General features: G+C 38.3%; 2 protein-coding genes across 5 annotated transcripts in view; both read left to right on the top strand.

Annotated features, from left to right (window-relative positions):
- The window catches only part of LOC150106214 (neuroglian-like), an 888,579-nt gene that overhangs the window by 46,468 nt on the left and 829,984 nt on the right, over positions 1 to 12,127 (top strand). The window lies entirely within an intron of this gene.
- Positions 5,143 to 6,060, top strand: LOC150106216 (testis-specific serine/threonine-protein kinase 1-like). Its single transcript, XM_090392957.1, has one exon. The coding sequence runs from the start codon at positions 5,143 to 5,145 to the stop codon at positions 6,058 to 6,060; it is 918 nt and encodes a 305-aa protein (XP_090249083.1).

Here is a 12,127-nt window from a genome sequence, read left to right as displayed (position 1 = left end):
CTGATAATCTCTGCTCCCACTCCAAAACATGATACAGAAACCCATGCACGGAAAAAACGTAAAACAGCGGAGACTCAGATAAACGAGGGGATGGAAGAAGATACCCCCAACACTGACCTCCCCACGCCCAACAACGAAAAAGTTCCCCCAATTGTTCTACGGGAAAAGAACGTTGGACGGTCCTTAGGCCTATTATGCAAAACCACCAAATTGCCTATTCTTGGGCAAAAAACGTAGACGACGGAGTTAAAATCTAGCCTACCACAGTAAGCGACTACAGACTTCTCACAAAAACCATGGACGAGTCAAATATTAAATATCATACTTACTCACTGAAGTCGGAGAAAAACCTAAAAGTTGTACTCAGGGGAGTAACAGAAAACATCTGCACAGATAAAATTACTGAAGACCTCTGCCTCCACGATCTCCCACCTGTCAAAGTTAACAGAATGCTACGGGCTGACAAGAGTCCAATGCCCCTAGTACTCGTTGAGATACCTAACACACACAAGAACATATACAACTTAACAACGATCTGTGGCCTGAAAATCCCAACAGAACCACTAAGAAAAAGAGCCTCGTCAGGCCAGTGCTACAGATGTCAAAAGTACGGACACGCACAGAAACTCTGCAGAGCAGACTACAAATGCCTCAAATGTGGGCAAAACTACCCCACAGCAACCTGCTCAAAACCCAGGACCTCACCAGCCAAATGCGCGAACTGCGGGTGCCTCCACCCGGCAAACCACAGAGGCTGTAGTCACTATCCTAAGAATAAAACAGACAACAAAAGGAAACAGATCTCTGAACCCTGCCCACAGGCACCTGAGTTGACTGTTCCCCAGTTGCCTGACACACAACAAAAGACAACAAAATACCAGCTCTCACAAGTGGAAAATACCAACAGTCTGGAAAGCCACCGTCGAAGCAGGACATATGCCGAAGTTGCCCGCTCATCCAAATATATCCAGCAGGACCAAATTCTTCCAAACATGACAACAGTCATCACAGCCTCATTGGCAAACATGCTTCAAGACTTCAGTAAGTCAAACCCTTCACCAAATTCCACAAAAAGATTTCTAAAAGAAATCCAAACCATATTATCAATGCTTGTTAATGAATAAAACTAGATTAATGCCAGACTCACTACAGATCGCCGCTTGGAACGCCAATGGCCTAAAAAACAAGACTCTGGAACTTCAAGAATTCTCTCACAGATACAACCCTGACGTCATCCTAATTAATGAAACTCATCTAAGACTTGCAGACAATCCAAAACTGAGAGGCTACACACTATACAGAAACGACCGACTGGACTACAGAGGTGGTGGTACAGCCATATTTATCAGGAACTGCATCAGGCACAATGGAATACTCACCCCCCCCAACCTCCAACCTAGAACTCACCGGTGTTGAAGTCCACACAAATTCAACTGGAAGACTTAAAATCTACGCCGCCTACAACTCCCCTGCTAAGACCCTGCTATTTTCTGACTTGGATGCTGTACTAGGCACAAATGAATCCATCATCGTCGCTGGGGACTTAAACTCCAAACATCCCTCCTGGAACAGCAGAACCACAAATAAAAATGGCCGTATCCTCTTCAGCTACACAGGATTAAACAACGCTGTCGTAACAGGACCCAGTGAACCAACCCACCACAGCCCAACTGGCACAGCCGACATCCTAGACATCGCCATTCTACACAACATCAAATACCAGCACAGCATTCAAGCACTGAACGAATTATCATCAGACCACAACCCAATCCTACTTCACTTAAGGAACAAAGATCAGTCACCTCCCCCCCAAACCTCCATCATCTGGGAGAAACTCAAGAAAGTGCTACCAGAACACATTGGTCCGTTTCCCCATATAAAAGCCAAGGAAGAAATAGACACGGCAATAAAGAACCTCACCAATCAAATCAATAAAGCCATAACAGCAGCCACAGTATCCACGATTACCCACAAACAAAATCATCTCCCGGAAGAAATCATGGACTTAATAAGGGAAAAAAACAGACAAAGAAAAAGATATCACAACACTCATGCTCCCCAGGACAAAACAGCCCTCAACAGATTAAACAAATCTGTCTGAGAAGCTCTTCAGAACCACAGGAACCAACAATGGGACAACAAGCTCAGCTCCATCTCCAAAGCAGATCATTCTATATGGAAATTCCTAAACAACCTCAGGATCAAGCGCAAATCCCTCCCCCCCTCTGCAAGCAGAACAGCACCTTGCATACACAGATGCTGACAAAGCCGAAGTCATAGCAAGAAACCTAGAGAAACAATGCAGTCCTGCATATGATAACCTAAACATCAGCCACGTATACAAGATCCATCGTAAAGTCAGGTTCACAGTAAATTGTCCTGATGTCAATCCAAGTTCTATAATGCCTACCGAAATAATCGGCATCATCAACCATCTCAAGATTAAAAAAGTCCCAGGTCCGGATGGCATCACTAACCAAGTCATCAAGGCACTACCACGCAAAGCCATAGCACATCTGGCAAACATCATAAACTCCATCCTCAAATGGCAGCACTTCCCCCAGTCATGGAAAATAGCTGACATCATCCCAATTCACAAACCAGGCAAAGACCCACACCTACCTGAAAATTACCGTCCCATCAGCCTGCTATCCAATTTAGGGAAAATAGCTGAGAAAATCATCCTCAACAGACTCCAAGATCATGTCAACCAATTAAATATCATTCCAGAAGAACAATTCGGCTTCCGTCAAAATCACAGCACCACCCATCAAATCCATAAACTGGTAGAATACATCACCACAGGATTCAATTGGAATCAACACACTGGAGCTGTCTTCATAGACATCTCAAAGGCCTTCGATAAGATCTGGCAGCAAGGCCTCCCTCTACAAACTTATCATCGCTAACCTTCCACTAAACATGATACACCTGATCAAATCATACCTCTCCAACAGGAGGATGCAAGTCAAAATCAATGAAACAGTCTCAACCCAACGGAAAATCCTCGCTGGAGTTCCTCAAGGATCACTGCTATCCCCGATCCTGTTCAACATCTATATGGCAGACATCCCTCAAAATCCTCTCACATCCACCATCGCCCTTTATGCTGATGACACGGCTATTCTAGCCAGATCTCGTCAACCACTTCTCGTCACCAAAAAACTACAAGACACCATCCTGAATCTAGAAAAATGGTTTAAAGACTGGCGACTACAATTAAACCCCCAGAAAAGTACAACGATACTCTTCACAAGAAGACGAGCATCCCTCAAAGGAGACATCACCCTGTTCAACTCTAAAATTCCCTGGAAAACTGAAGCAAAATACCTAGGAATACTTCTCGATAAGCGATTATGCTTCAACAGCCACATCAAGAGCATATGCACCGAAGCTTCAAAAGTTATCGCCCAGCTATACCCCTTGATCAACAGACACAGCAAATAAGCTCAACAAATAAAATACTACTATATAAGACAGTGATCCGTCCCACAGTCATATACGCCTCCCCAGCCTGGAGCCATACCTCCAAGACAAACATCCTCAAGCTACAAAGACTACAGAACAAATGCCTGCGAATGATTCTGGACTCCCCGTGGTTCATCAGGAACGCCCAAATCCACCAGGACATAAATATCCCCTACATCTCTCCACTTCTACGCTCCTTAGCAGAAAAATTCTTTATTAAGACATCTATCCATCCAAACCAACTGATACAACAAGCCGGAAACTATGACGGTAATGACTACTGGAAACATAAAAGACCGAAAGCCATCCTAACACCCAACGACGAATAACCACTTCTGCCCACTCAGGGCGAGCTAAAATAGCTCACAAATCTCTCCCATCACTGCTCCCGAAACAGACAACAGGGAATATGAAAAGCGTCAAGCTTCACCCTCTGCGCCATATATGTCCTGCGTCCTGCATCCTAACCTTAGTATTTAGGGTCTAGCTACTCACTGAGGAGACCTCAAAAAAGGTTGAAACCGGTCTGGGTAGTAACCCCACCCATAATGTATTGCAGTATACATCTTTGAGTGAGATGTGCTTTACATTATGGGAAAATACTAAGAATAGTGATCAGATCTTTACACACCTTTACAATGAGTTGCCCTGATGTTGTACTATCTTTAGACTTGAACTATGTTTCAGGCGCAAACCTAATTGTTTGCTTACTTGGGATTAGGAGTTAAATAACCAAGCTTATAAAATTACTTGGTAACCCTTTGTAGTATAAACTCGGAATTGGGATATGTTCATATTTATATATATATATATATATATATTGACTATAACCTAGACTAGAATAACAATTAAATTTATTCAAAACGCAACATGTTTCATCGGATTTTCCGACTTCTTCATGCGTGGGAACATAGAAAGCAAATAATCACTATAAGAAACATCGTATCACTATACAAACGACTATTATAAAATTCAGTTAGCTTTGAACTGTAGCTACAGTCCGTGTTGAAGTTCTATTGTTAGGCAGCTGCGTGCGTCTGATTTCACGAGTGTGCCAATATCGGATAGCAGAGCTGAAAGAGTCCGGTAGATTATAGCTGAGGTTATTATTTAGGTGATGAGGGTCCAAAACAATTTCCTTAGACTCGACTATGCGGCGCTCCACGGCATATATGAAGGTTTGAAATTGTTGTCCAGTTTATCTCATGTTGACGGCCTTCATCATTTGTGTTTACTGAAAACAGTACATGGCTTGACAGGGAACTTGCTCTAGTTCTTTTGTAGGCAATGTCACTCTGGTGTTCTTCCAGACGTAGGAGGATGGATTTTTCAGTTTGGCCATAGTATTGCTTCCCGCAGTCACAGGAGTGTACAAAATCACGTGTGACTGCTGGAAGCAATATATATATATATATATATATATATATATATATATATATATATAAGCATGCACTTGAAGAATCCAAGATAAAAACAACAAACAAATCTTTCATCCATTGTTTAAACGTAAATGTGATGAAGCGTATTGTTCTCTTTGTTTAGAAAAAAATCAGTTATAGGAAAGATGAATCATTATTAACGCACAAAATTTGACAGTAACCGGTGTTTTTAGTCTTCTTTCTTTCTTTCTTTCATTCTTTCTTTTTGGCATTTTCCCTATCTAAATTACTTATTATGGCCCATGACAGAAGAACGAAAGGTGATGACATCAGTACACTGAAGAAAACGAAATGCAGCGGACAAGAATTGCCCAAATTAATTTCCAGTGATGCATTGCTGAAGGAGGAGGGATACATTATAGGGAAACCTATTAGCAAAGGAAACTTCGCTAAAGTTTGTTTAGCAGAGAAGATAGAAGCAAAACAGAAAATACCCCTAGCAGTGAAAGTCGTCGATACCTCAAAAGCAGACAAAATATTTTTGGACGAATTCTTCCCTCGAGAGTTATCCATTTGGCCCGAACTTCAACATAGCAATATAATTAAGGTGTGGGACATTATCACTATTCGTACTATAACTTACATATTCATGGAACTAGCAGAAAAAGGTGAAGTAATTGAATATCTGCAAAGAAATGGTCGAGTTTCTGAAAATTTGGCTAAAATATGGTTCCGTCAGCTTGTGCAAGCACTGGACTACTGTCACCGCAAAGGAATTGCTCATCGCGATATCAAGTGTGATAATCTGTTACTCGACCGGTATATGAACATCAAGTTAGCAGATTTTGGATTTTCGTGTTATTGTGTCGATCCAAAAACCCGTCATCGCATTTTGAGTGAAACGTATTGTGGAAGTATGGCATATGCAGCTCCCGAAGTAATCCAAGGAAACCCTTACAATCCTTTCTTGTCTGATGTATGGAGCGCTGGAATTTGTTTGTATGTGATGTTGCACAATGGAATGCCTTTTGATAATTCCAACATCTCCAATTTACTAAGGCAACAGAAAAATAGGAAGTGGAAATTCGACCCAGACGTGGAACACGCGCTTACTAAGGGTGTTAAAACCTTGATACGCAATATAATCGAACCTGACTTGCTGCGTCGTTACACTTTGGATAAGATAATGAATTCTGCATGGTTACAGAAGTGATTTTGGTAATGAGTTCCCGTACTCTGCTTTGATCGCGTGAATATAACAGATGAGGACATTATTTCAATTACGTAACAAAATAACTAGATTATGTAAGCCTAATATACTCATTTACTTAAAGGCAAGCATGCATCAGAACGTTTATTAAACATTTCAGATTAGATTGGTTATGAGGTTTTTTTTTAATAAGGTCACACTTCACCAATAATTTAATTAAAGACGTAACTAATTTTATAAAGGTTATACGATGACTTTTATGATTTGAATTTTTATTACTGTTAGTCCAGAAGGCTTAATTGTGCAAGCCCACCTCAGACAATTCTGTCAATTCCAAGGAGTTGAAGCTGTCGGAGAGCTGAAGTGGAGAATGAGTATATAATAAACTGATCAACCACATCTTTCTTTACATATTAGTGCCGGGTGACCAGTTTTCTTCTATACGTAATTTTTCTCAATGGTCCATTAACATAACCTGCTATGAATACCAGTATATGTGAAGTATTCAGAAGCCATTATATTTCGCACGAGCGCGCACGCACGCACGCACGCACACACACACACACACACACACACACATGTTAGACTTTCTTTAGACCTGATTATGCTTTCTATCGTTGTATTTAAGTGATATTCTTTTATCAAGCTCATACCTCCATGCGCTGGATCGCCCAACGTTCCACTTGTCTGGAGACAAAGCACTGACATAGCACATTGTACTACTGGTAGTATGAGGTCACTTTAAATCAGATCAAGATGTAGATAAGATAAGAAGTGAATGTTATTGACTGATTAGATAAGTGACGTCATTCTTTTGGTTCGAGCATGGAATTCTGGGTAATTGTTTGCGCATGGAATTCTGGATGATGGTTAGTGGAAAAGTGATAAGGATAAGTGACATCATTGAGCTGAGTGTGAATTCTTGGATGTGCTGTCATCTGTCAGGGGAGTGAGTTGAGCCTTTGGTTCGAGTGTGGCATTATGGGTAATGATTAGAGATTGGAATTCTGGGTTTGTCATTAGGTAGCAGTTAGACATTTTCTAAAATAAATAACTACTGGATATCAGTGGTGCCCCCCCCACTCATCACCCCTACAAATACTTTTTTTCACGTTTTGTTGTCAATAGGTAGCAGTAGACATTTTCTAAAATAATGAATTACTGGAATATCAGTTTTCCACGTATTTGCATGCATTAATTAACACATTCATTGCCAATCACGCGATATCACGTGGTGCGAGTTCTCACCGGACGGCCGATCACGCGTTATCGCGTAGACGTCGCTAACTAAATAAAAAAATAAAAAAAGTTTGGCGACCACATGAAATTCCAATTTTCAGCTTGGCAATGAACGTTCATTGCCAATCACGCGATGCGAATTCTCACCAAACGGCCGATCACGCGTTATCGCGTGGACGTCGCTAACTAAATAAAAAAATATAAAAAATTTGGCCACCACACGAAATTCCAATTTTCAGCTTGGCAATGAACGTGTTAAGCAGAAATTTGTATGTTTCCAGTAGCAGTTAGACATTTTCTTAAATAACTACTGGATACCAATGGTGTCCCACCCACAATACACACCATACACTCACATATTTTTTTTTTCATTCCCTGCATTAATCTGCATTAATTTCAGTGTAATGTGAACAGATGGTAGTATCACTATGGAATTTAGACTGTGATATTTCATCCCTAATTTAAACTATAGGAATGTTTAGTTTAGTGTCAAGAGAATGTCATCACGAACTGACAGGGATGACAGTGAGGTTCAATCCACAACCATTTACCCTACTCCTATTTGGTTCTTAGTGTCAGAATTGTATTAATGGATAACATTATGGATTTATATATCAACTTCTAAACAGAATAACTGACTAAATATCTTAAATATTTTTTCATGCATAATTAAGCAGAAATCTGTTTCCAATAATCTTTTTAAATCTATAACTCAACCAATATTTTTATCTGTGTTAAAGATTCCTTTACAGAAAACATACACAAATGATCTACGTATAGATGTAATTTTATAGATCTTAAAAGTTCATTACTTTTTCTTAATTAAATGTTAACTTTTTTTTTACCATAAATAAACAAAATTGCATTAAGGTGTAAAATTATGGATTTAAATATCAACTTCTAAGCAGAATAACTAAGAAAACATTTCACTGTGATGTTACTGAAATATGGAAAACACTCCAACAACACAAAACTTGGTAAAGTTTGTTTCGTTGCATATTTTATTTTGCTGAAATATTATTTACAAGTATATTCATAGAGAATAATTGGAAACATGTAATTCTTCTTCTTCAACCTTCTGGTTCTGTCCACTGCTGGACAAAGGTCTCCTCCATGATTTTCCAGATCACTCGGTTTTCTGCCTCTCCCATCCATCTCACTCCTGCAATTTATTCCAGTTGATCTCTCCACCTTTTTCTCGGTCTTCCTCTTTGTCTTGCTCCATCCATTGGTCTCCACTTTGTTGTTTTTCTAGTCCATCTCCCGTCACTGCATCTGGCAATATGGCCAGCCCATCTCCACTCAGCCTGTTTAATGTATTTTACAATATCCATGACACCTGTTTGAGATCTTATCCAGATATTTGTCTTCCTATCTCTTAATGTTATTTTTAGCATACTTCTTTCCATGCGATGTTGTGTTGTTCTCAGCTTTTTGTTTAGGGCTTCTGCTAAAGTCCATGTTTCTCCTCCATATGTTAGGACAGGAAGTATGCACTAGTCGAAAACTTTCCTTTTTAGACTCATAGGCATGTCACTTCTGAATATGTCTCTCATTTTCCCATAAGCCATCCATCCAAGTTGAATTCTTCGTTCAATCTCTTTTCTTTGGCACTCCTCAAAGGATAACAATTCGCCCAAATATACATATGAAGTAACTTGTTCTATTTCATGGTTTTCAACTTTGATAATTCTATGGTTTATGTATTTATTCATCATTATTTTTGTTTTTTCTCTATATATTTTTAATCCAATTTCTCCGGAGGCTTCATTTAGCTGATTTAGCCTTTCTTCCAGATCTTCAAGATTATCTGCTATTAGGACATCATCATCTGCAAATTTCAGATGATGCAGCCTTTTCCATTTATGTTTATTCCTTTTGTTTCCCAATCAAGGCTAAAGACTTCCTCTAGTGCAGCTGTGAATAATTTGGGAGATATGGTATCGCCTTGCCGGATGCCTTTTTTTATTGGGAACTTTTCACTGTTTTTATATAATTTAATTACAGAAGTTGCATTATTGTAAATATGTTTTAGTGTTTCAATATATAGTTTCTCAGTTCCCTGGGTTTCAAGTGCTTTTAGTGTTCCAGATGTTTTAACTGAATCAAGGATTTTCGTAGTCTATATAGGCCAGACATAAGCGTTTATTATATTCAATTGATTTTTCAATGAGCTGTCTTAATGTGTGAATATGGTCCAAAGTATTGTAATTCTTCCTAAATCCAGCTTGCTCACAGGATTACATTCCCTCTAGTTTAGATTTTATTCTATTATTTATAATTTTTGTGAAAACTTCTATATGGTGGGGAGTAGGCTTATAGGTCTGTAGTTTTTAATTCCTTCCTTATTGCCCTTTTTAAAAATTAATATTAGAAGTGAATTGTTCCAATTTTTTTGGAATTTTTCTCTGTTTTAGGCATTTATTGAAGAGTTTACTCAACTGTTTGATGACAGGGCTTCCTCCCAGTTTTAAGAAGTCTACCATAATTCCGCCTTCTCTTGGGGCCTTTCCATTCTTCATTTCCCGCAGTGCCATTTCCACTTCACCTTGTAAGATCTCAGGGGCATCGTGTTCTTCCTCACTCGAGTTATCCATAGATGATTCTTGGATGTCTCGGTCTTTGTCTTCATACAGTTTAGTATAAAATTCCTGAATTCTTTTGATTATTGCATCTCTATTTTTTATCAGTTCACCATTTTTTCCTCTTACAGCAGCTATTTCCAACTGATAATGTTCCTCTTAGGAACTTCATATTACTATTGTTTTCTATTTTTTCTTTAATTTTCCTAGTATTATACGATCTAAGTTCATGTTTCATCCTGTTACCTATAGTTTTACAAATTTCCGTATATTCTATTTTATTGGTGTCATTCAAATCTCTTTTCATATCTCTTCTTTTCTTCATCAGGTCTAAGGTTTCGTGTCTTAGTTTTTCTTCTTCTTGGTGCCTTTTTTTACATCTCATATTTCTAGTGCACAATTCAAGATAGATTTTGTTAATATTTTATTAGCATCATCGCTGGTAGTAGCTGTGTTTAACTTTTTTAGTTCATTTTTTGAGTGATTCTCTATAACAGCTTTTATTGTGGTAGAGGTTTTGTAGATTCACTAAACTGGACTTTTTTCTTATGAGCTTATTCCATTCCCATTTTTTGTTGATCCATACTTTTGCCCTTACTAGTCTGTGGTTCCTTAATAGATTTAACACTTCCTGTGTTAAATCTATTAAGCACTTCTATATTATTACATGGAAACATGTAATTACCTGTAAATATTTCACAAGATTTAGTTTACACTCTGAACATTTTCCAATGAGTTTAATAACGAAAATGTTCGTTACTCACTACTTCTTGGTTACTTTACATCAAAATAACTGGTCACGTAAAAGAATCTTAAGATCGTCGGAAGCCCAGATCCATACATTTTATACGATGTTACTCTCTAAACGACACCATGCCTGTTTATCGATTTCTCATATTCTTTTCTTGTAGATATATAATTAATGAACGATTTCATATGATTGCTTACTCCTTCTCTTCCATTTTTAGAGTTATCATCAGGTTGTAATGAGCGGTGGAACCAAACATGATTAGGTGGAGGAGGGTGAAGGGGTAGTCAAGAGGATGATGCCACTCTTTCCTGCAATGAACCCCCACCCAACCCAGCCTCCAGAAAATGTCCGCTCGGTAAAGGGGTAGATGAGTGGGGTAACGAGTGACAGCAAAATGTAAAACAACACTTAGAAATAGATTAACTAAGTCTCATTTCCTATGAACTTTCTTTTTTCCCCATTCCCAAAATTTCTGACATATGAGTGACAGAACTAGACATTGAAAACATCAAAAAGCTGTAAGAGCAAGTAATATTAGGAACTCTCGATGCTGTTTTCAAAAATAAAGAGAAAGTACATTTTCTTTTCTTTTCACACAGTTGTACATGATAAAAGTTTAAAATCATGTGGCTGCCAGTCGAAACTTATTTCAAAACTTTACGACCCCTACTATTCCACAAGCAGAACAAAAAAGACAGAGGTGATAGCTAATAATGTAACTGGGGCTTTTTTAATGGATAAAGTGCAAAATGAATTAAATAGTGACACTTTTGTTACTATATCTGTAGATGTCTCCAACAGACTAGAATATTTGTTCAACAGTTTGGAATTAAAGTATGACTGTAAGAATGTGGTGATTTAACAGAGAGAGACAGCAGATATTTTAACCCAACATGTGACTAAAACTCTTAAAAGGTTTGGTATAGAAAATGAAAAAAATGTATCATACTCTGCAGATAACCCAAATACAAATTTTGGGGAATGAGAAGGGAGGGAAACTAATGTTCATGCAAAGTAACAACAAGAAACGGCTCTTACATTTTCACATTTTTACAATAAGAGTAGAAAACCAAAAGAAATTTGCAAGTTTGAAGACATCGAGTACAAAACGTTTTGTCACACAGCACTATGAGATGTTTAAGTCTTATTTGATTTGAGTAGAACTGAAATCTTATTTCCTTTCACAGTATGAAATTTCTTGCCACAAACTAATCAGAGAGTTTTTAAAATCCACTCAGTGAATTATTAGTCTTATTTGTTCATGCCAACCTTCAAATATTTCAATAAATTGTGTCAACGTTTTGAAAAAATTAAACTTTCAGCGACAGAAGTAGCTTTGAAGCACAAGGAATCGAAGGTAAAATTAGTAGCCAAGAAGGGACAACAAGTTCATCCCCACAGTTTTGCAAGCAAAAGCAGTTTCTGTATGTCACCGAAGGAGACATAAAAAGTAGATTTTGAAAAGCATATTTTGAATTTTTATGAGAAATGTAACTCT

This window comes from Typopeltis vanoorti, chromosome 5, assembly GCF_054136105.1.
Source record: "Typopeltis vanoorti isolate ZY-2024b chromosome 5, IOZ_Tvanoo_1.0, whole genome shotgun sequence".
In the NCBI taxonomy this organism is placed as follows: Eukaryota; Metazoa; Arthropoda; class Arachnida; order Uropygi; family Thelyphonidae; genus Typopeltis; species Typopeltis vanoorti.
This window is presented reverse-complemented; position numbering and strand designations above follow the sequence as displayed.